Source organism: Suncus etruscus, chromosome 14 (genome assembly GCF_024139225.1).
Source record: "Suncus etruscus isolate mSunEtr1 chromosome 14, mSunEtr1.pri.cur, whole genome shotgun sequence".
NCBI lineage: Eukaryota > Metazoa > Chordata > Mammalia > Eulipotyphla > Soricidae > Suncus > Suncus etruscus.
The window spans coordinates 50413903-50441892 of NC_064861.1; the positions used below are offsets into that span (position 1 = coordinate 50413903).

General features: G+C 45.3%; 1 protein-coding gene across 4 annotated transcripts in view; it reads left to right on the top strand.

Moving 5' to 3' along the window:
* Positions 1-5798: 5798 nt before the first annotated feature.
* Positions 5799-27990, top strand: part of GNAO1 (G protein subunit alpha o1) — a 149504-nt gene continuing 127312 nt past the window's right edge. For all 4 annotated transcript variants that reach the window (XM_049786082.1, XM_049786083.1, XM_049786080.1 and 1 more), the window contains exons 1-2: positions 5799-6041; positions 6335-6377. In XM_049786082.1, the coding sequence (XP_049642039.1) occupies positions 5924-6041; positions 6335-6377 (161 nt within the window). In that variant the 5' untranslated portion in view covers positions 5799-5923. The remainder of the gene's footprint in view (positions 6042-6334; positions 6378-27990) is intronic.

Genomic DNA, 27990 nt, shown 5'->3' on the forward strand with positions numbered 1-27990 from the left:
TGTGCTGAAGGCTTACTCCTAGATCTGTGCTCAGGGATCACTTCTCTTGGGGCTCAGAGAACCATATATGATTCAGGGATCATACCTGGGCCAGCCTCATAAATAGCAAACATCCAGCCCACTACACTACTGTTTTGGGCTTCCAGGAAAATTTTATGTACAGTAACATTTAAGAACCACTGTTTTGGTAGGTCTGAGATGTGTCCACAATAACAAGCATTGAATATACTGTAAATAAATAGGGAGATCTTCTTTAGAGACATTAAAAAGATCTTGGTCAGAGGCTGGAGAGATAGCACAATGTTTACCTTGCATGAAGCTGATCCGGATTCAATCCCTGGCATACCATAGCCTGGCAGGAATAATTTCTGAACACAGAGCTAGAAATGTTACTGGTCCAAAAACAAAACTGGGAAAAAAATATCTTGGTCAGTATTTTCCTCCCTTATTAATGCCAGATACTTCTCAAAAAACACTACATTCTTAGCTTTACTCACTCATTCTTTAAAATTATTCTCACCTCTAAGTTAAATAAGTTAAATAGTTTAAAAGTTAAACTATTACATTTTCTCATGTAAATTCTTGGTAAGAGAAGCCAAAAAGTTCCAGTGACCTACCAAAAAAACCAATTCACTTCACATTTGGTTTGGTATCATTCAGCTCAGGAGGGGCCAAAGCAGTAGTATAGCAGGTATGGTGTTTGCCTTGCACATGGCTGACCCAGGTTTAATCACAAGCACCTCATATGGTCTAATAAAACTCACTAGGAGTGATCCCTGAGTACTAGGTGTAGTCCAAAAAGACAAAAAGACAAAAAAAAAAAAAAAAAAAAAAAAGAGAGAGAGAGAGAGAATAATAACGCATCTTCTTCCAATGACAAAAGTGTTCATAAGGCATTGTAAAATTTTTTGTTGCTGTTTTTGGTCATACCTGGCTGCACTCAAGGGTTACTCCCAACTCTGCACTCAAAAATTGCTCCTGGCACGCTTGGGGGACTATATGAGATGCTGAGATTCGAACTGCCTTCTGTCCTGGATTGGCTACTATGCTATCACTGTGCAGGAACTGTAATTTTAATACTTTTTTTTTTTGACAAAAACACAAAACCAAGCAAAAACCCAACAGAAAGAAAAGTTGGATTCAGAAACATGTGAAATATCTGAAGTTAAAGAAGAGTTCGTAGAAGAATTAAACAGCACACAGAGACTTTGTATAAGATCTAACACTTTTTTTTTGTTTTTGTTGAGGGTTTTCTTTTAAGTGGTGGTGGGGAGCATACCCAGCTCTGAGCTCAGGGATAGGGATCACTACTGTGGGCTTGGAAGAGTATATGGGATGCTGGGGATTGAACCCATGCTAGCTAGATGCAAGGCAAGCTTTGTATTATCACTCTGGTCCCTGATCTAGCACTTTGTGTACAGAGAAATTACCTGGGGAATCACTATCAATACAGATTACAGAAGAGCCTGACTTAGCAAAGGAAGCTGGGTAATGGAATTTTTAACAAGCATCCCAGCTGATTCTGATGTGAATGGTTTTAAGAAAACATTCCAGAGATTTCAATATTTCAAGGATCCAAATGAGTATGCAAACCTGCCTTTGCATCTAAATCAATATATCTGACACAGTTAATTGTCAATACATGCACATTCAATTAAAGTAATCACAAAACGGAACAAATAGGGAAATTCAGTTAATCAAATCAGAACCCACATTCTATAAGTCAGAGCTGGGGGAATCTTGTTTCTATCATAAATTAATGTCCATTAGAATTAGGAGCCACATGAGGTAAAAAAAAAAAAAAAGGCAACTTAATGTTGGCTTTCCTGTTGTTCCTTTTAGAGAGTCCATAAAACATTTTAATTTTAAAAGCAACATTATAGGGCTGGAGAGATAGCACAGCGGTAGGGCATTTGCTTTAGATGCAGAAGGACGGTGGTTCGAATCTCGGCATCCCTTATGGTCCCTTGAGCCTGCCAGGAGCGATTTCTGAGTGTAGAGCCAGAAGTAATCCCTGAGCACTGCCTGGTGTGACCCCCCCCCAAGGAAAAAAAGAGCAATATTATGATTTCAAATCATATTATTCCAAACCAAAATCCTCATATTATGGTTAAAAATATGCTGAGCAGTATTGTGAGGCAAAGCTAACTGAAGGGAAAGGGAGATTATTCTCTGGCCAAGAGTGATCATCAAAGAAACAGAACTCTGAAGATCTTATCAAATCAAATCAAATGTGGGACTGGAGCGATAGTACAGTGAGTGTGACACTCACCTTTCTAGTGGCCAACCTGGATTTGATCCCTGGCATCCCAGAAGGTCTTTTAAGTCTACCAGGAGTGATTCCTGAGTGCAAAGCCAGGAGTAACCCTGAAAACCAACAGGTGTGGTCCCCAAATTACAATAAATGTGTTTTACATATTCATACAATATACTATTTTTCTGATAGTGTATGTGAAAAAAGCACTGCTATGCTATTTACTGACTACATGGCATTAAACAAGTTGCTTGATCCACCCCAGCTTAGTTTCCTTAGCTGTAAAATGGGCTGATCTGGATTTATAGGTCTTGCAGCTATGACTCTTCCCTTATGTGGTGCCGGACGGATGAAGGTTTATGTGGATCTTGAGATAATTTGTGCAAAAGTGCTCTCTAAGCTGAAAAGCCGTACACAAAGAGGATTATTACTGAAACCATTAAAAATGATGCAGAGTGACCCAGAAAATGAAAACTGGGTAGACAAATCTCCAAATAAACCACAGTGCCCAGAACATTACTCTGTACACAGTAGGTAGGTATTGATTGAGTCAAGAAAAACACCAAACACAGATTTAGACATGACACCAAACACAGATTTAGACATGATATCATCTAGAGATGGTCCAAAGGCTTGGAGCAAATGCTCTGGATACAAAAGGTCTGCATTTGATACAAGCAACATATATTCTGAACTGTGTAGTCCTCCCCACAGACACCCCATTCCTGAAACGTCTACACACAAAGGCATAGTAGGTCTGATAAAAAAAAAAAAAGAAATAAGGATAGTTTGATTCACACATACATGCTAACAGGCCCAGAACTTAAGATCTTAAATTTAAAATTACCATGAAGTAGGGAAGGTGAGAGGGGAGTAACTGTGGAAGTTCCCAGTACCACAGGATCTAAACTGCACAGAACTACCTGGGGGTATACATGGGAGTGGCCCCAGGCCTCTCTGAGCAGGACTTGGAAGACTTTTCCCTGGTCCCATTTACTTTGCTATAAAAGAGTTCTGAAATGTAAAACATGATCCACAATCTCATGAAATTATTCCATTCTTACCTCTGCTGTCTTTCACAAGTAGCCCTGTAGGAAGCAGAATCTGGATGAGGTTGCTGAAATTTCCCCTTTCTCCTCAAGCTGCATAATCATCCTAGCAACCTAGAGAGAAAAAAAAAAAACCACATTCAATAGAATGCTGGGTACCTAAGCTCTGTTTTGGATCCGAAAGGCTGATTTTCAATGACAACCTGATTAGAAGCAAACCAGATTTATCTCCTCAAGTCTTGTCCTCAAGACACACAGGAGGAGGAAGAAGCAACTTCGAGTCTGTCCGTTTGCTACAATGCTCAAATGGGGTTCAAATTGAAATATTCAAATTAAGTTACATGCAACTTATTTTTTACACAGTTATTTGTGGAATAAGGCAAATCCATACTGGGAAATAACAAATGGAAAGATCCATGAGAGAAAATGTTTTCTTCTGGGTGGCTCTTCAACTGCATTTTCCTCCCATTGCTAAAGCATTTTTAAAACGAGTCACATTCCATAAAAAAAAAAAAACAAGGATGTTGTTTTTTGGTTGTGTGGTTTTTCCCCCCCCACCCCTCTGTTGTTGAAATAAGTTTGTTTTCAGGGCCACAAATATGCTTAAGTGTGAGGGGAAAAAACGTTTTCCACTGGCCAACCGCAATCCTCCCTTATCCCTAAGCAACCTTTCCAGAGAGCCCTTTCTCCATGCAGGAGGGCCCCAGGGGCTGGCTGGTGGAAGTGATTGTCAAGCTATTTTGTGCAACGAGAACCAAATTCTTCCAAAATCTGAGACCCCCCCAGAACATGTCCGTCCACCTTTGGCAAAATGTGTCTGGGTTTCCTAAGTATTTGATGAGTTGAGTAACTGACCCTGGTTTCTGATGATTGTTTATGAAAAGAAAGATGGGGGGTGAGAGGAGTGTAAATGATTGAACAGAATGTAAAGGGGAAAAAAAAGTCCACCCCAAATTGCATATATTTATGTTTGTAGAAAGGGCAGATCCAGAGCATTCCGAAAGAAGCCCTGCACCAAACTCAGCCTTCCAGTCGCTGCGAAAGCTTCCCAAATCAATGTAGAGAAGCAGCAAACGCAGGCCTGAGGCTCCAGAGAGCCAGTCCCTCCACTCTGCAAACTTCCCCTGGGGAATGAGGTGGTACAGAGTTCTCCAAGCAAGGTTCGCAAATGCAGAAAGGAGCCAGAGGCTCCCCGGGGAACAGGCCCAGACTTCACATCGCGCAGTCGTGATCACTTTCTCCACAAACTAGGTGCTCACTGAAGCCGCCTGGCACGCAGGACGCAAAAAAAAAAAAAAAATAGCAAGCCTGAATCTGCGACCACTCGGTCTCCGCAGCAGGAGAGAAACCACGAAAGGAAACTGCTGGAGCTAAGATGGAGAAAAGCCGGAGAGAGAGAAAACCCACCTGACGCGGCCCGCTAGCAGCCCAGACCAGCCCAGCCCAGCCCAGCCCAGCCTAGCGCTTCCCATTGAAGAAGCGAGACTGCTGCGGGCGCGCCGGGCGGGGCCGGAGGCGGGGCCCGAGTGTAGTGGGCGTGTCCATACAGAGTAGCCACGCCTCCTGGCGGTGGTGCCCACGCCCCATTTATCCCTCCCTCCCTCCCTTCCTCGGGGGAGGAGGCGGGCACGCCGTGCGCGCGTCCCAATCAGTGAGTTAACGCGAGCCCGAGCGTGCGCGTGCGCGCTATCCCCGCCCCTCCCGTCCCGTCCCGTCCCGTCCCGGGGGCCTGGGCGCGCGGCCTTGCTGACGTCACCGGCGGCCGGCGGCTGCGCGCGCTCGCTCCCTCGGTCGCCTAGTTGAGCGCGCGCGCTCGCTGCGCCTTCATTTTTTTTTTTCCCCTTCTCCCCTCCCTCCGCCGGTCTCGCTCTCTCTCGCTCTCTCTCTCTCGCTTGCTCGCGCTCGCCCTCCTCTCACTCCCCGGGAAGACTCCGGCGAGCGATGCGCGCCCTGAGAGACAGCGACGCCGCCTCCCGCTAGAGCCCAACCCAGCCCTGCCCTGCCCAGCCCTGCGCTGCGCTGCGCTGCCCTGCCCTGCCCTGCCCAGCGCGCGGGGGTCGACCCAGGCACCCCGCGGACGAGCGGCGATGCACAAGCACTAGCAGCACCCCCTCTCTCACGCCCTCCGCACCCCGCGTCGCCACCGCCTTCTCCTCCAGCAGCAGCAGCAGGACCCACCCTGCCCCCCATTCCACCACCCTCCGCCGGCTCCAGCTCTCCTGCCATCGACTCGCATTTCTTTGGGGGGGTCCGTGCACCAGCCTCAGTGCCTCCTCGGACCGCGGGCGCCTCCACCTCCTCTTCCTACGCCCCCCCAGGACGCCCCCACCCCAGCTTGCTGCTGCTGCTGTCAAGCTCCCCGCTGCTGCTGGAATCTGGTTAGCAAGCGACTGGGTTCCTTCTTTTTTTTTTTTTCTTCCCCTAAGGGGTTTTATTTTTTGGGGGTGGGTTTGTTTTGCAGTCCAAAGGGGGAAGGAAGATCATCTTGATTTTTTTTCTTCCTCCTTTTTTTTTGAGCCCAGGCTCTGCTCTCTGGGGGGGTGGGGGGCGCGCCGAGCCGGGGGAGCCGTGCCAGCCGAGTCGTGCGCGGGGCTGTGGCAGGGAACGGGCTGCCACCACCATGGGATGTACTCTGAGCGCCGAGGAGAGAGCCGCCCTGGAGCGCAGCAAGGCGATTGAGAAAAACCTCAAAGAGGATGGCATCAGCGCCGCCAAAGACGTCAAATTACTCCTGCTCGGTAAGGATCCCGGGGGGCTGCAGCCCCCCCCCCATCTACTTACTCCCCGGCCTCGGCCACCCCGCTATTCCCCTTCTTCCTTTGCTAGCTTCCACCCCCCTCTCTCTCGCTCCCTTCAGTCGCATCTGGGGAGACCCCGGTTCCCCCCAGATTTGGCCATCATCACCATCACCACCATGTGGCCAGGATCACCCCCCACCCCACACCTCGCATGCTTTGCCCCTGTCCCCCCCTCTTTTCCCCTAAGCTGACACTTACCAGTTTTATCCCCCCTGTCTGTCTTGTCCTAACAGGGGCTGGAGAATCGGGGAAAAGCACCATTGTGAAGCAGATGAAGTAAGTCCCTATGGCATTGGGATTTGTACTTTGATTTATTCGGAATCTACATCTCTATCTCTATATTTCATCATTTATATGATCATTACTACCTCGCGCACTTCAGATTGCAATAGCTGAAGGCCCAGTTTTCAAGGCGTGTGCACACACATCGATTGGAAGCCGACTCCCCTTCCTCCCCTCCACACCCTGCGTTGGTTCTGGGTCCTCCACCCCAACTCCTGGGATAGGTGCTTGTTGTTTCTTCTTCCCCCTTTTTTTTTTTTAAAGAGGGACTGTCTGTAGTTGTATGAATGACAGTGTCCGCCATATTGATCAGAACCTTACACTCTTGGCATAATTATGGTCATTACTCCTGCTCGTGTTTTGGGTGTTTTGGGGGTATCAGCGTTGCCTCCATTTCCTTCCTTCGTCGTTTTCTTTCTGGCTTTCTCCTCCTCCCCTCGCCTTCCCCCCTCCATAATCCCACTGCTCCCAGGGCAGCAGTGATTTTGAACTTGGCTAAAACATGGAGGGGCCCCCGTGTGCCCTAGTCTGGGGCGGGAGGATCAAGTGTCTTCTGTACGTAGGCTTGGTGCTGCAAGGGAGACTGATTTCCTCAAGAGACCAGGATCAGAGGAGGGGACGCGTGGTGGGAAAGCACATTTCCCAGTGAACAGTGGCTGGCACAGCTGGATGTAAGGCAGAGGTGGAAGGGGGCCTGCTGGCTGGGAAGCTGAATGCATGCGTTCCCCCTACCCCCAAACATTTGATCTCCTGGCACTGGCAGTTTTCTTCACCCTGTGGCCTTTATCAATGTATTTATTTACACTCTCTCTATGCCATTCCGTGTAATCTACCCACATAGGCGATGTCAGGCCCCGCTTGCCTCCGCCCCCTTCTGCCTTAGATATCAGTTTCCCCTCCTAATTAACTGGGGGTGGATTTGAGTGATGGTTGAAAATTAAAACAAAATGGGATATTCCTTCCCCACTTTCTCAATAAGAAGCCTCGCCCCTCCTTCCCACTCGCAGGCTCGCTTCTTGCCCCATCCGCCTGCTAGGCGTTTTCTGGTGGGCCCACATGCAGCTTTGCATGGGGAGGGGGTGTCGTGCGCGGGGGCAGGGGGCGACCAGAGTGCACCCCGGGTGCCCTGCTGGCCTGGCTGCTTCCGTTGGCCCATCAGTTCTGTCAGCTCCGCCGGGAGGAGTTCGTTAAGACCGTTTAGCGAGGCTTCCACGTCGCTTTGCTGGCTTTGCTGTGACACCTTCGAGCACACACAGCTCCTAATTAGGGGGTGCTGTGCAGTAAACAAAAATGATTATTTTTTCAACTTGACAGAATAGCCGAAGTAATTGCATCCCGTAGGAAAACAATGGGAAAATAAAAACCCCTTTCGTGGAAAGGTGGGTGGGAGACGAGGCGTGCTTGTGGTTTCTGGGCCAAGATGCCAAAAAAAAAAAAAAAATCTTGCATGTGTAACAGGCATGACAAGCGGGTTCTAGGCGGCGCCATGATGGTAGAGGGAGTAGCGGCTCGGAGACAGTTTCGCCGTCTGCTTGACGTGTTCTTATTTTTTTGTTAAAAAAAAAAAATCTCCTGGGGGCTTTCTTTGCCCTGGTCCCTTCCACTAGCCGCACCCTTCCGAGCCTTGGGTAATTTGGCCTGGGGCTTCTTGGGAGCCTGTGCAATCCAAATGGATGGGGAGGCGGGGCCTAGGGAATTGCTCTTTGCAACAAGGTGCATGTTGCATCTGCCCGGGGCCCTTGTAGATCGCTAAATGCTAACAGCGCCGCTTCCCTTTCTGCCTTTTTGAAACGAGGCACGTTTCAAAACTTCAGAAGTCTGTGATCGGCAGTGGCAGGCTCAGAGCCCTATAGAAGCCCCAGCCACCCCGAGCTGGGTGAGGTTTCAGGCGTTGAGAGTGGTGGACAGCGCCCAGCCGAGGCCGGAAAAGTCGATGGAGCTGCGCTCGGCTCGGCTCGGCTCGGCTCGGAGCAGGCTAGGCGCGGAGCTCGGAGGCATTCGGCTATGTTCGGAACGAGTTCGGGGCTGGGGCGGAGAGAACCGAGCCTCTTCGGGAGAGACCGAAGGCATTCGGAAATCCTCGGAGGAGTGGGCGGAGGGAAGAAAAGAGGGGGTGCATTGCTAAAGTCTGCAAATTAACTTTGCATCCCTCCCCCACCCCAAAGCAACTTCTTATCTCCTCTACTGAATATGCCACCTGAATTAGGTTAATTTAATAAAACGTTTTCTAAAAACACACCGAGTTCCCTAAAGGATACTTCGCCTTTTTATCCCCCCCCCCAAAAAAAAAAACTGCCCTCCCCCTCAATATATAGGTGTGCCATTTTAGAATGGCATTTTAAAATCCCTGATAATATACTGGAGTAGCAAATCTTAAATTTGAAGGCTGTATGTAGAATTTCCTGGGAAAGGCTTATGTGTCTCATGTTTGGTTACACAGAAGAGGGAGAGGAAATAGGGAGATGAAGCGTTTGATGTTTGAGCTGGATAAATCAGATACCTGAGCAATTCTTTCTCTTGCTTCTGCATTCCTTCCTTTTCTCACCCCTACTAGATACTTTCCGGATAAAAATCTGGGACTAAATTTAGCTTTTGTAGCTAAGCCTATTCAGATTTAAAAAATAAATAAAAAAAAAAAAAAACAGCAAAACAGCAGCAATAGACCTCTTTCTGAAAGGAGGGGTCTTGCTTTGTTGCAGAAGTCAGAAAGATTTGTGCCTGTGTTGTCCCACTGGAGACCCTTGCTTGCTGTTCTCCTGAAGCATTCATGAATGGCAGGCAGTTTTGCTATGAGCCCTCCAGCTTGGCTGGAAATAAATCACATCAGGGCCTCGCGCCAAGCTGGATGCAGGACTTGTTTTATTAACCACAAAATGTGGGCTTGGTGTCACTGTATCCTAGTGACAAATTTTTTTGTGTCCTCGCTTGCTAGAGATGATTTTTTCCCCATCCCCAATGGCTGGGAGTCACTGGAGTCAGGAGAGCCATGCTGTGGGTGGGGCTGGGCCAGAAAATTCAGATGGTATTTGTAGAGAGCAATTTCCTCTGTTCCCTTGCAGTGGGATTGGTTCGAGCTCTCAGCCCTTACCTTTGAGCTAATTAAATTAGGAAACAGTTTCATTTCACCTGGGCACATGAAATGAGGCATCTAGTTCTTGTTGGATGATGCCCTGTGAAAACCTGATGATTTCCTAATGGGGAACTGGGTTTCATTAACTGGGCCTGTTGGATGGAGAGGAAGAATATTGCTCTTCACATATCTCCAGACCCTTCCGAGCAAGCATTTCCAGAAGAGCAAAGGGCCATTCCGTCTGGCCAATAGTCTCATCTGTGCAGGCCATGCTGATTGGGAGAATGAATAACTGAAATTAGGTAAACCAGAATTGAGAAGTCGATGCTGCTAAGAACCCGATAGCCCCTGCCTCAGTCAGGTACATTGCAGGCTGACTGACCTTTGCAACGCCATGCTTCGGGCTGTAATGAGAAACTGGCGCCACTGAAAGATGCCACCGATGAGATTGTCATTATTAAATCTATCATTTAAATGTAGTTTTCTGTTTTGTTGTTTTTTTCTCTTTTCTTCTTTGTAGAGAATGTTGTGGAGTTTGGTGTCAGACCACCCAGAAATAAACAACCAGAATTGGTACAGCACAAATATAATTTTACTCCCAGTATGAATCATCAGTGGCTTTTTTTTTCTGGGTGGTATTTCCAATAAGTTCCCATGTTGGCAGATCGTGACCTTACCTGGAGTACAGTACAATCTACTTCTCTTTGCAGGCAATTCGTGGAACTCTGAGTTATTCCAACTAATTAGGGTTTTTAAAGAAGTGTTAATTTTACTTCATTGCCAAAGCCTTTACAGAAGAAATCTCTTAAAAGACTGACATTTTATGAAGTATGGCATCAGGTGACTGCTTATTGGGAACTAATCCCAATTGCGGCTTGTTGAAAAGGTGCCTGATAAAAAGGTGCAAAGTGAAGTCTAAGAGTGGGTCTGGGCCCCCTGCTTTGCCCTCATTTGGAGTGCTGCATTTTCCAGGATGTTGAGCTGAGGCTTCCTGACTCTCTGAGCAGTTAGTGGAATTTTAGGAAGAGGGTGAGTGAGAAGGTGGCAACTGATAGGTTTTCCATAAAGGGTTGCTGTCAAATGGAGTGCTTTGGCTGCATGATCACTCCCAAATTTGTGGTGGGTACCTTAAAGCACATCTAAGGACTGCCTGAGGAAGATGTCATTCTCCTATAGATATTCCGACCCTTCTGGGCTATAATACTAGGGCACATCTGCCATATCAACCCCTTGGGGATGAGCAATAACACATCGGTAGGGTGTTTGCCTTTCACACAGCTGATCTAGGATGGACAGTGGTTTGAATCACGGCGTCCAATATGGTCTCCCAAGCCAGAAGTAACCCCAGTGCATCACTGGGTGTGGCCCAAAAAACAAAAAAAAAACAAAAAAAAAAGAAAGAGAAAAAGAAAAAGAAGGAAAGAAGAAAGGATGGGAGAGAGGGAAGGAAGGAAGGAAGGAAGGAAGGAAGGAAGGAAGGAAGGAAGGAAGCCAGCCAGCCCCTGGGGCTAGAGAGCTAGAACAGTTAGAGAACAGTGGACCAGGCACTTGCCTTGCATGCTGCCAACCCAGGTTGGATCTTTGGCATCCCATATTGGTCCCTAAGCACAACCAGAGTGCAGAGCCAGGTGTAAATCCTGAGCATTGTCGACTATGCCTCCCCCCTCAGAAAACAAACAACCAACAAACAAAAAACCCAAGACAACCCTAAGCCACCACTTGTAGTTCATGACTGGCAGTTTTCTCCTGCCCACAAATCAACACTTTGTAATCAAGGTGTCTGCTCTTTGGCTTAGATGCTGGGCACTCCTGCCTGGTTTGGCACCTACCAAGTGGTAGGCAGTAGTGGAAGAGAATGACAGCTTGGAGCCATTGCTCTGTCAAAGGATGTTTCCTGCGAAACTTCACAAAAGCTTCTGTGTTTCTTCTCTTGTTGAGGTAGTGCTCCCCTGAGAACTCCTCACCTAGATTCACGGACTTGATATTCTGTAGCCATCCCCATGTTTGGCTGCTTTGCCCTTCCTCCCATCTCCATGTTTATTCCAATGGATCCACCTTGCTCTCTAGAGACAGTGTGAACAGGAACAGAATGTCAGATCAAGTAGCAGATGAGTTCCCTTTTGCTGATAGATGAGGCTCTCTATCGCCTTCCTGTTCGCTGAGCTGTATATACCAACCGATCTCCCCACCCAAGAGCAGTCAATAGACCACCTGATCTTTTTAGGAGTCAGCTATAAAATCCCTGCACCTCAGTTACCTCTTAGATTTGGAATAGAGCTTCTCTGCTTGTTGAAAGAGCGGTTTTGCCTTTTAGGTGAAGTGGATGAAACTTCATGTTAAGTTGGCATGCATGACTCGGAAGGCATTCAGAAGTTCCCTTTATCTCTGTCAAATGGGTGTACAGTGCCCAGAAGCAGAGTGCTGGCTTGGGTCTGTACACTCGAAGCTCTCAGATGATATTGTGCTTCTTCCTTAGCATGCCACATCTGCTAAAGGTGGGGCAGGAGCACTCATATTTTGCGTCCATTTGATGTTAAACAAAGGAGACTTGATATTGAGTTGAATTGGGCACTTTCTGACGTGTCCTCAGCCCGTCTGGTTACAGGGGTTTAATTCCTGGCATCCCAGAGTGTTTCCAGTCCCTCATTTCTTATGAAGCTAGACAGATTGTTAAAAGATAATCTGACACATATTAAAAATGTCAAGAGTTTATCTGCATAAAAATCAATTCATATTGGGCAGCATCCAATAGTCCTGCTAGAAAGGTGCTCTTAAGAGCTCAGGAGGGTGGAGGACTCACAGACCAAAATCACTCCACAAAGAGGAGCCCGTTGTTGGGATGTTGTTTTCCGGGAGTTTTTCATGCAGATTACCTACCTAACAAGTACAAATCAGCCTAGAAAATTCCATTGCTAAGTTTCTGGTGATGTGGGTTAGCATAAGCAACTCCATTTTGAGCCTTTTGTCTTGTTTTCAATAAGATCATTATCAGGAGAGCACTTCTTGTTCTAAAAACGGATGAGAGGAGAATTTTAAAAGGTGGCTCCATGGGAATAAATATGGAGATGGAAAGGGACAGAATTGTCCTTGGCAGAGACTTGCTTTTCCTTTTTTATAAAGGGCGGGGGGAAAGCATGTGTAGACACTGACTTCCTGTGTTTAAAAGCAGCAGATGTTACACGAAGGTCACTTCACCTCATCTTTTTAGTGATTGCATCATCATGGAAAGCTTGAAAGCCAACCACATGAACTTTATTCTGAGACTGTTCTAATTTGTATCCCATTCTTATTTTTTGCCTGTCCCACTCATTCATACAAAACATTGGTGGAAAGAAAACTGTCCAGCAAATCAGTCATTAGCCTTGGGAGGTAGGAGGGGGAGGAGGTTTGGCCTTCAACCACTGAAGCATTTGAGTGGCTTCTCTAGAACCAAGGGGGTGATTAAGAGCATGGAAATCTGCCACCAGGCTGCCAGACTTCAAATCATAGCTCCACCGTGTTAAATGGGACACCTGACATTAAGCAAGGGACATCACTTTAGGCAATTTTCTGGGTGGTGTTGCATGGGCAGGGGCCCTTGAGGACCACTTCTCCATGGCGTCCAGCCCTGCATGGGGGCCTGACAGTCCAAAGCTCAGGTTGACAGTGGTGCTCGAGGATACCAGGGCCACAGTGGGCAGGGCTGGGAGCTGAGCAGACCCCTCCTCTATCAGAGCCACCTCTCATGCCCCAAGTCCCTTCACTTTTTATTGCCTTTGTCAACTGAGGCTAATAATAATGACAACTATGTGTCAGAGTTGTTGTGAGTCCTGAATGATTTCAAGTCATGAGATGTCCTTGGAAGTTTTCTAGAACGTGTGACCATCAGACAATTGCTCACTTTTCAGCTCAATTTTTTTTTTTTTAATTCTTTTGACTGCTCACATGTGTCATTCCCATATGGACTTCTTTTCTCAGGTCTGAAGGGTTTAGCAGCCCTGAGAGCTGGAGTGGGGTCAGTACTGTTCATGCTCAAGATTTCTTCCCCTAGCCTACTCTGCTGCACTGATTATATAACAGTGTTGTCAGAACTGAGGTGCCCTTTCTCCTGGTGCAGCTGCTTCAGCCCAAAAGGCAAGAGTGAAATCACAAGTACTGAGATAACAGAGCACTGGGCTCAGAGTCAAGGCAAGAAACTCTCTTCCCCTCCTTGCTGGGGGCTCTCAAAAGAGTTTTTTTTTTTCTCTCCCACCCCAGTCAGCACTTTTTCTAAATGGTCTGAGAAATTAAGAATTACCTTTGTTTCGGGGATGTTTATATGAGGCTTTAATGGCACCAGTTATGCTTGATTCCTGTGAGGTCAGGGGTTGTCCATGAAGGTTCATGTTAGGCCAGCTTCACTGTAACACTGCATCCTCAGCCACAAAACTTTGTCAGCCAAGAAAGTTTCAGGCCCGAGAGTATTTTGAGAAAACCTCTGATGTGATCTCAGCTCCAGAAGATGATCTGAACGTATCCTGGCAGTGATAAACAGGTCATTTGGGAGGAGAGGACCTTGCTAGCCATGGCCTGTTAGAGGGAGAAGTGGCTTGTTTGTGGCTTCCAGGATGCCTAGACAGCTCTGGCTTCCTCTCTGGGGGCCTGCACTTGGGTGCTGGCCATCCAGGGAAGGAGAAATCTGCAGATTGGCAAAGGGGAAGCTTGAGAATAGGGTTTGATCAGGCCCTCCCCCTTCACAACTTTGGTCATGTCTGAACATGGATCTAGACTTTTGTGCATAGACAATCTCAGAAAAGGTTCATGTTTCTAGCTAGAAGGTACCTAAGATGCGAGAAGAAACCTGAACTGCAAGGGGAGGGGGGCATGGGGGGATAGTGGGAATGTTTTCCTCCTACAGCTTTTTATCTGTTGAGCCATCTTTAGTTCTAATTTTCTTTCTTTTTTTTTTTTATTTTTCTGATTTTTGGGCAAACCCTATGACACTTAGGGGTTTCTCCTGGCTACGAGCTCAGAAATCGCGCCTGACTTGGGGGACCATATGGAACGCTTGGGGATTGAACCGCAGTTCGTCCTAGGCTAGCGCGGGCAAGGAGGATGCCTTACCACTTGCACCATCGCTCCTGCCCCTAGTTCTAATTTTCTTTACAGAGAAAAGGAAAAACACTGTGCTTTTCATAGCCCCCCCAAATTAAGGTAAAATCAAATTCCTCAAGACAAATAGTCAAAGACATGAATTTCTTCCCCTGTTCTCTTGACTTGCCAACCAAGAATGGAGAAATAAAAAGGGTATGATCAAGAAAGATAGGACCACAGGGCTAGGGATTTTTTTCCTCAGTACTCAGCCTTTGTCTTAGTAGATTTTTCCATAGAAAAGTGTTACTTGTGGGGAGAACTTCCTCAGACTGCAAAACTAACACCCCTAACCCCTTGTTACCTATCACCAGTATCTTAGTGCACTAATGCTTATTATCAGTAAGTGAATCAGGCATTTATGTACTCATCTTCCTCACTACCCTGGTCCTCCATCCCCACCAGGGCATCTACAGCAAAATGTTTGTCATACAGCTCTGAGCCCACTGTATTGCACAGAGGAGGTATTTTTTAAATGTTAATGGATGGAAAGACAGAATGAGGTACACAGGGAATGCAAACTCATCTAGAGAAATCATAATAATCATAGTGAAAGCTTTTGACAATTAGGGTATCTACTCATCACTTTACTCTAATCTACTATTTTCACTAATATTCTCACCCAACTGATGAGTAACCATAGTCATCCAACCCATCCTTAGAGATGAAGAAATGAGACTCAGGAAATTTAGAGGGCTTGTTCACGGTCACATACAGCTTTGTAAGTGGCTGTGTGTGATACATATTCAGACCATATTTGTCTTAATTCTAAATCCTACATCCTTCCTATGTTAACCCCATCCAGTTCTTATTCGATCACCACTATTATGGTCAGTGACCAGGCTGGAACCTAGATCACACCAGTGAATGGCTGGATTTGGGTTAGTGGCCAGAGTTGGTGCTAGGTTGTTCTGGAAGTGGAGGCAGTGATCATCATCATGAATCTCATTGATTCTGGCATCAGAGTTTTCCCTTGCTATCATCAGGAGAGCACCTGAAATCCATTCTGGCCTTGGAAGTGTCGACCCTTTGTCAGTGGTAATAAGGAAGCTGCAAAGAATGGGCTTCATACTTTGGTGGAAGCAGGTGACTGAGAAAAGACTTAACTTAGGAAAGGCAGAAGTGTAAGCTTTCTCTCTGTTCGGCCTAAGCTGTGTTTGGCTGTTTACTCACCTGTCAGTCAATGATCATTTACCAGGCACTTGTGTATTCTCAGCATAGACATGGGATCTCAGAGGGAGAGAAGGAGTTTCAGTCCCTGCCCTGAAGACACTCATACACATCAGGGCAGGAATTCCCAGGAGAATATGGGCATAAGATAATAGGAGCATAGAAGAAGAGGGGACATCTTAATCTAGGCAGTAATTTCTGGAAGGTTGGCCAAAGAAAAGTGGCTGTGGGTCATAGGCCCTAGTGATGACTCCATGGGGTAGAGCATCTGTTTTGCATGCAGGAGGCCAGTTTCAACTTCCAGTTCCACATGGTCTGTTGAGCACCACTAAGGAATGATTTCCAAACAAAACAAGATTAAACAAATGAGTACTAGTTAGGTGGAGCAAGAGCAAAGATGAAGGAGAAGAATGAGTTTGTACAAGTATACTGTGATCACCTGGAGCCCAGTCACTTGGTTTGGTGAGAATATGTCACTAAGGAGTTACTCAAGGAAGCCAAGAGATGAAATTTGGACAACTTTGCCTATTGATCAGGGGATGCCATTGTGTAGGATATGAGTGTGTGTATAGTCTCTACATGAGAATTTCCTTGATTCCACTGAGAACCTCAGATTTGTGGGGTGAGGGGAAAGACCAAGGGACAGAATTTAAGACTTAAATTTTAAGTGGTTAAAGTGGAGAGAGGAAGTGAATATAAGAGATATTTGAATGTTGGAATCATCAGACTTACTTGAAGTAGAATTGAAAGGTCATTGAGGTAGGTATTGATAAATGCCAGCCCCAGAAATGCTGGAGAGAGGGAAGACATGGAGAAGAAACAGACTTAACTTGGGTCAAATTGGTGATTCTTTTTTTTTTTTTTTTTCCAGCCACACCTGTTTGATGCTCAGGGGTTATTCCTGGTTATGCACTCAGAAATTGCTCCTGGCTTGGGAGGACCATATGGGACACCGGGGGATCGAACCGTGGTCCTTTCCTTGGCTAGTGCTTGCAAGGCAGATATCTTACCTCTAGCGCCACCTCACCGGCCCCAAATTGGTGATTCTTGTGAAGCATCCCAGCCTGTAGAGGTCTTTAACATGAAGTTGGGTACAAGGATTAGGAGATATAGGACACACCTGGGGAGAAGATCACTTGGAATTCTGTGGCGTGCGTGGGCAGGGAGGCCCAAGGAAATTGGTTACATCAACAGGAAGTGGGAAGGACAGAGAGGACCAAGGACCCCATTCTCCCCCTCACTGTGCTTGCTCTGTTTCTTTCTCTGTCTCTCTGTGTCTGTGTCTGTGTCTGTGTCTGTGTCTCTGTCTCTGTCTCTGCCTCTCTGTCTCTGTCTCTCTGTCTCTGTCTCTCTCTCTCTCTCTCTCTCTCTCTCTCTCTCTCTCTCACACACACACACACACACACACACACACACACACAAAATCACACGAAATGATGCTCATCTGGAAAGGAGCCAGTGAGGGAGACTGAAGAGGGGGTGTGGCTTGAGAGATGGGTAAAGAAAACTGAGAAGTAACAGCATGAAAGCTGAGGAAGAAAAGGATTTCTGAAGTGAATGAAATGAGTAGCTAGACCAGATTCTGCAGCATTCAAATATTCTGAAGACTGTCTGGTGTCCATGGGGTCTGGAAAGGTGTCAGTGACCATGACAGTTGTTGTAAGGGAACTGTGGGAGGAAATGCCACTGTAGTGGGAGTTGAATGAAGGACCCTGAGGAGGTCAGGGCCATGGAAAGAGACACCTAGACTGTAAAAGGTGAATGGAAAGAACGAGGGATGCCATTGAGCCCATAGAGATCTACTTCAGATGATTTACTTGGCTAGCATGGAGAGAATTAGATCCATTGAGAAGCCATCAGGAACCCAAGTGGAGGGAGAAGTAGGAGGTACAGGAAGATACAGGTATCTTACAAGGTACGGGGCTGGAAAGAGCACAGTGGTCGGTCAGGATTTGCCTTGCACGAAACCAATCAGGAGGGACAGTGGTTCGAATCCCGGCATCCCTTATAGTTCCTCATGCCTGCCAGGTACGATTTCTGAACACAGAGCCTAGAGTAACCCCTGAGCACTATGAGGTATGACCCCAAAACAAAAGAACAAAAACAACAACAAAAAAAAAAGGAAGACAGGTGGAAAAAAGGGTGGGAGGTGTGTGGAATATTGGTGGTGGTTTGGTTTTTATATACATGGCCATCTTCCTGCAACTGTTGGGAGGTCATTAAGGGAGAATGTGCAGTGAAATCTGGGGCATGGTGAAAATAGGGGAGTGGCGAGGATAGGAAGTTGATGGAGTTTCTACATCTTATCACTTATTTCTCTCTGGGAAGCAGGAAAGTTTGAAAAACATCCCTACCACTAACCAGAAAACCAAACACTGACTGGCTGCCTGGATCCTGTTTCCACTGCTTACTGAATGGCATGCCTGGTATTTGTCTTGCACCTTCTGTGAGATAGACACTATGACAGGTGCCTCAGGTTGGAAAGTGAGGTTCCCCCAGGGAACAAGGTGAGCACTTTATGAACAACAGATAATGGAGTGAATATACTCATGCAAATGGAAAGATGTCCTGTTTTTTGGTGATGCCCTATATCTATCTGCTCAGCAAGGGATCCAATTCCTGCCCTCAGAAAATTGGATCAGTGGGAGGATGTTTCAAGTCAGCCTCTGAAGAGGTTGACTGATGGAGGGATGAAGGATGAGGTCTTTCCCCTCCAGCTTGGAGCGTCTGCCACCCTGTTCAGTTGGCGGTTCTGAGGTGAAGTGGCGGGTAAACAGCTCGCAGACAGTCAGGCTTGTGGAAATATTAGCTTTATTCTGTGGACAAGACTGAAGTCCAAAGCCTCAGCATCAGTTCCAGCCAAAAGCCCCTCGCCTTCCACAGACCCTTGTTTTTGTCCCCCAGAATCAGGTACCACCCAATGGTGGGATCAGAATCAGGTACCACCCTAGGGTGGGGGCAGAATGCCAGGTCACACCCTAGGGTAGGGCACAATCACCGATCAGGGTAGGGTCAGTAACATAATAATCCCATAAAATGTTTACATACACAACAGGAGGAGAAGCATCTGAAAAGGAAGCGTGAAAGTTAATGTTAGGGTTCCTGACCATTTGGCTAAGAGGTCTGCTTATTCTCCAAAGTAGGACAATGATGGGGTGCTAAGTTGGGAGAATTGGAAGTTAGGAGACCAGAAAAGAAGGTTCCGAATAGAGACTTGGATCCAGAGCAACAGTGTAGTGGGTGGAGTATTTGCTTTGTATGCAGCTGACCCGGGTTCTATCCCCAGCATCCCATATGGTACCCCAAGCACCATCAGGAGGAATTCCTAACTCCTAAAAACTGCCAGATGTGGTCCAAAACTAAAACAGGACAAAACAAAACAAAAAGAACAGATGTTTTTTTTATTTTTTTATTATTTTGGTCCACCAGACTAGGGAATTGGTTAGGAAAAGGAATAAGGTGTTGGACAGGGGAGATATTTGGGAGGGAGATGAAGGGGCATTTTGGGTGGTTGATCACAGTGAGTTAAGAGTGTGTCCACCATCTAGTTTTGAGCCCAGATGAAGGAATTCAATCAGACCAGTGAGTTATGTAATGGGAACAGGGAAAGGGGGCAGAAGGAAGGTGACAAGGCAAGTCATGAGCAGGAATTTTAGGCCCTTGCCAGATAGCTTTTGCTCACAGTACTTCCAGTTTTCTTAGAAAATTGTCTTTAGAAGAGGTTTGGGTTACAAGGAGACAAAGTTCAGCTGCTTTGTGAGGAGGGACCTTGATGCAGTACCCCAGAAGGTCTCAGAGAAGGAGCCTCCCATTGTGGAGGTGGCTAGGAGTGGATCTTCCATAAGAAGATGGAAAAATGCCAACATATCAGGCTCATGATTCTCGTTTTTTCCAGTAGGTGCTTTCCTAGGAGGAAAGCCCTACCCACCATGGTGAACTGGGGTCCATTTTGTGACATTGCCCAGTTAGACGAAGATCTGAAAGGTTTTGGGTTTTGGTGACTGATAGGATAGAAGCCAAACTCTAGGAAAGTATTAAGGTGGTAGAGGCCCAAATGGGAAATTAAAGGATCATGTGTCGCATCTCAGCTCTGTCTCTGGTTAACTTTGGTTCCAAGTAGGCATCACAATGTCCTTATGAGTCTTCAGGTTCATTTTAGAAAATCAGATTGAAGGATCTGTGAGCTTCTGCTTGAGTCCTAAGGTTATATTTAAATCTTGCTTTGTCCAGCAAAACAGATGTTCTCGTAGCAAAGGAATTCCCCACCTTCCCTCTTTGCCACCCCCAACTGAGATAATAAATTATCTCAGAACGAAGCTTTCAGAACTCTGGTGCTAATTGAGAAAGAAAACTGGGACACCAGCTCAGGGAATTGTGGCTACTGCTGCGAGCATGCAGCCCAGCAAGGCAAGAATTTGCCTCGTAATCCTCAGGGTTTGCTTGGCCAGAATCATGCCCACCTTTGCCATAGGGAGGAGAGCTGTAAGATGGTAAGATGGTTCCAGAGTACAAAGACAGGGCGGCCTTGGGGGCTGCCTCTTGTCACTCTCATGGATGGGAAGAAAGAACAGAGCTGGATTGTGGAGGATCTTTGCAGCTGGTAAAGAGCTGCAAGCACCCACACACGGGGAGAGAAGCAAGCCAGGGACACCAAAGGGCCAGGACAACAGAGCTGGGGTATCTGTGGCCAGTTGTTGGGACTTTGGAGAAGGGCTGGCTGCGGGGAGCATTTAAAACTGAGCTGTGAGCTATAGCCTCTCACTCTCCTCCCTTTTTCCTATGTAATACCTGTTTCTCTACTCCTTTCCTTCCTGTTCAGCTTCCCATACAGCTGTTTCCTTACTTACTGGTACCCGTGAGTTTGGTCTGTGAATAACTATAGAGGACTAAATACATGTTGGCGCTCTCTGAGATTGTTGCATTAGAGCTTTCAAAGGGTTCCCAGCCCTCAAGATCCAGGTGGGTTTTGGAGAATTGAGCTAGATACCAAGCAGGGAAGCCTCTGAGCAAGGTCATTATACGTTGTTAAAGGTGGGGATGACTTCTAAAGGGGAGAATTGGGCACAAACATTGGAGAACGGTTGGGGGCAATGAAGAAGAAGACACAAAGATTCAGGAATGATCCAGTGAAAGGGGAGTAGAAGGTGCAAAGGCCCTGCAACAGAATTGAGCCAAAGGAAAAAAAAAAAAGAAAGAAAGAAAGAAAAAAAAAAAAGACCATTGAATCTGGATTTCAGGAATAAGAAAGTGAAACAAAATGAGGAAGGGTCCACTTCATATGGCCTAGAAATCACGGAGGACTTTTTGGTTTCAGGTTGCATGCCATGGGGTCAAAATATGCATGGCTTGACCCAGTGTATATGCCATTAGTATATTAGTCTGCAGTGTAGACAAAGCAAAACTGTGGAGAAAGATTCTTTCAGTGGGCCTAACTATATAGCAGGCCCAAGGGAGGGATTGACTCAAAGGGAACACTGGAAAATGACAGAAATATTCTGTCTTTTAACAGCAGTGGCACACAATTATGTATACTTATGGAAACTCATCAAGTTGTGTTCCTGGAAGGGGGTGGATTGACTTTAAGTTAGGTGCACGTCCATAAACCGGACTTACGTAACGTCCATTTATAATTCGAAAAAGAAAGAATTGCAGTAAGAAACCTTAATGTGGTCCCTCTGGTGGCTGCTCTGCCAAGCAGGGGTGGAGATAGGATCCTAGCTTGCATTCTATCTTGTTCCTGGTGACTTTGTGAAATCACTTTATTGATGTGTGTTCGGCGTGTTCCTGTTTACATAGCTTTCCTTTACAACAGGCTTGAAAGCTCAATGTGGGTAGAAACCATCTGTTTCTTTTGTGTGGGCCCGTGATAGATGCTTATTACATATTATTCTCCTTATAGTTAAATGGTGCTTTAAAGTTTGCAAGCTGCTTCCACATTCATTATCTCCTTTGAGCCTTGTAACAGTCTTGTGTGGCTGCCCAGACAATACGTCTCCCCATTTTCTAGATGAAGACACTGCAGTGAGAGGAAGTTCATCAAGTAGTATCCAAGAAGCATGAACTTCAAAGGTCTTACCTTTCCCCCTTCAGGTGCCATCCATGGAACCCAGGTGAAATAATTAAATGTCCCTGACCCTCAGTTCTCTGATGATTTAAAAGATCTGAAAGATAAACAGAGTACAGATATGCTCTGAAGATGAAATGAGGTAATATGGCAACAAACTCTTGGCATTTATTGAAGTTCACAAGGGGCAGCTCTTTGTGTCATTTTTACCAGAAGGGAAAAAGAGATTTACTCTGGGTGATGTGGCTAATGTGCCTGGAAGCTGGATACCAATCTGCCTGCCCTGAGAGTTCTTCCATTGCTCCACTTTCTGTATTATTACTGATTGTTAGTTAGTTGGTCTAGGGCTGATTACACATCACCTGTTCAGATCCTTAAGTGCAGTTGATTCACTTAGGACTTATTTATGAAACCCTCGGCCTGTGATTGACATGCACAGACACAGCCTGGATAGTGAGCCAGACTCTGCCTAGGACCTTAGGAACAGGTGCACACAGAGGAAATAAGCAATACAGCCAGCAAGAGCTGGAGGTGCTGAGGGTGTTCACACCTGCCTCGTTTGAGGTATGGAAGACTTTTTGGGGAAATAACATTGAAGCTGTCTTCAAGAAATATTCCTTTCTGGTAACCAACTCTAGCACTCAGGGTCCCTAAGCATGATTGAAGCTCCCCAACCCCTGCCAAGTATTCCTACTGAAGGCCTTCAAGTACCTCTAAGGTGGCCTGCACTTATTAAAGATTGATAGGGAACCCCCCAAAATTATTTTTGTTGTGACATAATACATGTGCAAAATATGATTTGTGTTAGAAAAATAAAAGATAAGCACGTATGTGTTCATCTCTAGGTTAAAAGTGAAGAGATGGTTAGAGCCTAAGAAGATGCCTGATCATCCTCTTTTTTGTCTCAGCTGCCTCCCTCACTCCCTGCTGCCCTTGCTTTTATGCTTTTTTCTTATTTTGCCCTGCTGTAGTGTGCCAGTGATACATGGCTCCCTACTGATTTAGGGTAAAGTTCCCTAATTTTGGTACAGTTGCAATCATGCTGGTATATTAAGTCATATTTCTCCCTCAACATTAGATTTGTCACATTCATCCAAGTTGTTGTTTATAGCTATAGTTCATTAATTTTTTATCTTTATGTCATATTCTACCACTTTGTTCTTATGAATATATTTTTAATTCTTCTATGTAGTATTTATAAATATTATATATGCTTTATATGATAAACCAGTTATAATGACTAACTACTGCAACTTATTTAGGTAACCCACTGTGGATGTGCCTTGGGTTATCTGGGATAATTCTTCAGGATATGGAGTTATTATATAATTATGTAATGAGTATATATGTGTGTGTGTATGTGTGTGTGTGTGTGTGTGTGTGTGTGTGGTGGGGAAGAGAATGACAATCTTGAGGTATATGCATTTGTGAAGAGTCTTTGAAATAAAATTTCTGGGACTTTTTAACTTTATTAGATAATACCTCATTCATTTCCAAAATGTTTATTTCGGGCCCGGAGAGATAGCACAGTGGTGTTTGCCTTGCAAGCAGCCAATCCAGGACCAAAGGTGGTTGGTTCGAATCCCGGTGTCCCATATGGTCCCCCGTGCCTGCCAGGACCTATTTCTGAGCAGCCAGCCAGGAGTAACCCCTGAGCATCGCCGGGTGTGGCCCAAAAACCAAAAAAAAAAAAAAAAAAAAAAAAAAAAAAAAAAAGTCAAAATGTTTATTTCATTTTATACTTACATTAACAGAAAGAATTTCTATTTTTCTAAATCATTATCAGCATTAAATGCCATTAAATTCTTTAATTTTTGTCAAATTTGTCTCTCATTGTGATTTTTACTTTACATATCTAGGTCATTAACAAGCTAGAATTATATGAATGTATACATAGATAATACAGCCAATTTTCTCTCATGTGAAGCATCTATTCTCTCATTATTTTTTAGAACTGTAATTTTCTCATTGATTTGTGGGGTTCTTTCTATGTAATAAATACTAGTCCTTTCCCAATTTTACTCATTACAAATATTACCTCATATTCTCCAGTTTATCTTTCTACCTTGTGTATTCTGTAGTATCAAAAAATAAGATGTCCTTATTTTTATGTAGTCTGTTTTTGGTTTTCACCTTTTTGGTAGGTTTGAATTTGGGTGGGGTGGTTAAGTCCTAGATTAAAAATACTTATATATCCATGGAGCTGGAGCAATAGCACAGTGGTAGGGCGTTTGCCTTGCATGTAGCTGACCCAGGATGGACCTTGGTTCGATCCCCAGCGTCCCATATTGTCCCCGAGCCAGAACCTATTTCTGAGCACATGGCCAGGAGTAACCTCTGTGCATCACCAGGTGTGGCCCAAAAGCAAGCAAAACAAAACAAAGCAAAACAAAACAAAACAAAATACTTATGTATCTTGAATTGGTGATATCTATCTCTTCTATCTTCCCCCTCCTCAAAGATCTTTGAGGTGCTTTTCCTTTCACCTTAGTAGTATAATGTGAATCTTTAGTTGATTCTTGTAAATAGTATGAAGTGGGGTCCGAGTTCATTTTTTCCCCCCACTGGGGGAAAAGAATGTTGTCCAATAACATTTGTTGAACTTACTGAAATAATGTTCATGTGTTTATGAACCTCAGATCTGCTTGTTGGCTTCTGTTATTCTTCATTGGACTAATTTTCTGATGGAAGTGTCTCACTATCTTGATTTCCCTCACTTTATTAACCTGTCTGGATATTTGTTTAGAAATCTCCCTACTTTGCTTGTATTTGTGTTCTCAACTCTTTGTATTTATATGTGGATGTTAGAATTGGTTTATGCATATATATGCAAGCAAACCTGTTGGGATTTTGATTGGTATTTCTTTGACTTTGGGGGTAGAATCAATAGCCTTAAATCTGGAATCTTCCTGATCCATGAAGTGTGATGTTTTGCCGTTTTTTAAAATTTGTTTTAATTTCTCATAAAAATATTTTTGTTTTGGAAGAGCTGAAGCAAAATAGCACAGGAGGTAGGGCTATTGCCTTTCACACAGCCTACCCAGGTTCAATTTGCAGCATCTCATATGGTCCCTTTAATGCCACAGGAGTAATTCTTGAGTGCAGAGCCAGGAATAGGCCCTGGTATAACCCCCAAAAAACAAACAAACAAATGATGTTTTTATAGAAGTCATATAAATCTTTGGGTATATTTATAGCTAGATATTTAATCTTACTATAGTCTTGTAAAGGATTTTTTTTCTTGCATTTGTCTGTTACTGATACTGAAAAATGTGGTTCATTCTGTATGTTGATTTTGCAGTCATTTACCTTTCTAAGAGTTGGTATATGGCTTGTAATACCCAAAGAAGGGAGCAAACTTGTCTAGTTTCTTATAGCTTAGTAGTAACAGAGTAAGAATAACTATGGTCCTATTTTTTTCTTTAACTTGCCAAGAGAGAATTCATGAATGATGGGGCAGGGGGAGGAAATAACATGTATTGAACTACTGGGATTTAAGGTACTTATTAGACATGATCAGTGTGATTTAACTGGAGGCAGATTGTTGGTCACCTCCATTTTATAATTGAAGAAAGTGCGATTTAGAGATGCTCATCAGAAACCTTACTCAGGATCACATCTTGTTTCATGAAAGAACAGTCCAGAGTCAGAAGTCCAGAGTCAGTTGCTTTGCCCAGTATCAATTGGTCCGTAAACCTTCTGCATTCTGGTTTCAACATCCACAGAACCATGCTGTCTCCCAGAGCCCCAGTCATGTGCAGAACTGGTCATCATGTCAATAAAGCTGGGCTCATATATCAGGACTCACACAGACCTGCTTATTGTCAATTCTGGGATTAAGTTTCTACCCAAAGCTCTGAGGTCAGTACCCACTTTTGGACCCACCCCCACCCGAGGTCCTTCCCAACCAAAGAAAATTAGTATCATAATTGATGGGTTCTTGGGCAAAATTATGAGTTGTTCAGGGCATTTTGTTCCAGCCCTCACTTGAAGGTATGGTTAGGAGTTTTAGCTGCCTGCTCTCTGCAACTATAGGCTAGAGAGAATATATGATCGCTGCCTCTCCTAGCACCGTAAGACACACTGTGGCTGACTGTGCAAAGGTCTAACTGCTGTGTCTGTAAGTATGGCCCAGCAGTGCTCTCTCCAGTGCACACAGTCCTTGGAGCTGGGGGGAGGGTGGGGGACAAATATTATGCAACTCCAGAGTTAGACATGCAAAGGAGCTAGGAAAGGAGAGACACTGGATTTCATCCTGGATCCAAATGGGAAGCTACGGACTGGGCCATTGATGGGAGGGGTAGTCTTTAGCAATTAAATCTTGTTGTTGTTGTTGTTGTTTTGTTTTGTTTTATTTGGTTTGGTTTGGTTTTGGTTTTGATTTTTGGGTCCACCTGGCAGCGCTCAGGGGTTATTCCTGGTCCCGCGCTCAGAAATATGGCAGGCTGGTGGTGGTGGTGGGGGAAACCATATGGAATGCTAGGATTCAAACCACCGTCCTTCTGCATGCAAGGTAAATGCCTTACCTCCATGCTATCTCTTTGGCCTCTGGCAATTAAAATTAAAGCTCTGGGGTGCCAGGGGTGGGGTTGAAGATAGTGATCTTCTCTTTAAACTCAGTACAGAGTTTTAGAAGTGAGGAGGCACATTTTTGAAACCGAGTCTAATTGGTGCCTCCTATGGTACTTAACCTTTGTCCTCAGGGCCCCAAATCCTCACTCTATTAGTTCTTCTTGCTAAAAAATCCCCACCCCAAAGGCACTGAGGGTGCAGCTATCCCACTCCCACGTGCATCCCCTCCCCCCAAATGGTCCTGGAATGCAATTAACTGCGTTGATCTGCTTTATATAATCTTCCTGTCTCTTCACTTGCTGTCATCTGTCACATCTTGCTGCTTTCAGTGTTCCTACCTCAAGTTATTCCCCTCCTCGTGTTCTGCTCCCAATCTGCAATGGCCTGGAAAACGGTTCAAGTGGGTGTAGGGCAGGAATGAGCAGGCTGTATGTGAGGACCTAGGGGCTGGCTCTTCCAAGGCATGTGCTCATGCCTTCATGACTGGACTTTCTTCTGGCCTATTTTTGATACTCCATCAAGTGTGTGAGAATGAACTAGCAACTGTGATATAGCTCTACACATGTGTGTGATGTTGACAAGGTTGCTGTTGCTATTGTTTTGCAATCTGGAGCTCTGACTCAGTGGCTCCTCCCTGGCTCCTGGGGCTGGTGGGAGGTAGGGGATGGGGGGCTCTGGCATTTGGGCCACAAATATTTCTAAACAAGAAACTTCCAGAAGAGAGTGAGACCCTATTTTTGTGATGTTGGGCTGATTTAGGCAGCAAGGACACTAGTGTGAAGAATCAGCCTAGCAGAAGTACTTGGCTTGGCCCTTTCATTAAAATGGCATGGTATAGGCACTCAATGGCATCCTCTCAGACTTAGGCTGCATGATGGGGAAGCATATACATGAGTGTTTGCTCATGGGCATGGAAACTTAGGGAAACTCTGCCAAGCCTGGCAGATTCTCTGTTCCTTTTTTGGTCAAGCATCACACTAGCAATTCCTCTGAGGAAGAAAAGATGTGAACTTGACTCTTTCCAGATGTGTGTAGTCCTCAGACTGAGGTTTTTATGAAGCCATTTTTCATCAGTGTTACACATTTGGTTTTATTTTGTTTTTTCACTGTGCAGGTCTTAGGGGGAGCGCTGGTACAAATTCTGTAGTGTTCAGGGCTTATTTTTGCCTCTGCACTTACTCAGGGACCACTCCTGGTTGTGCTCAGGTGACCAAATGGGATGCAAAGGACTAAATTCTGGTTGGACATTTGCAAGGTGCAAGGCAAGTGCCTTACCCACTGTACTATCATGCTGGCTCCACATTTCTGCAGGTCTTGATTGAACTCTGGTTATAGGAAGGATAGTAGGGAATAGGAAAGGAAAGGGATGTTAAAATATTTTAGTGATCAGGGAAGGCCACACTGAAAAGATGAAATTGAGACATGACTGACAGCAGTGAGAGAACCAACCATTTACACACAGGGGAAGAGTGTTCTAGGCATAAGAACTGTAAATTATGAAGGCTCTGAGTCTGATGTTTGAAGCTGGGAGAAGGAGGACCCCTGGGGTAAATGTTTGCAGTGAGGTCTGATTTCCAGGCTGGCATGAGACTGGAAGCTCCATTGCTGGCCTGCATAGACCT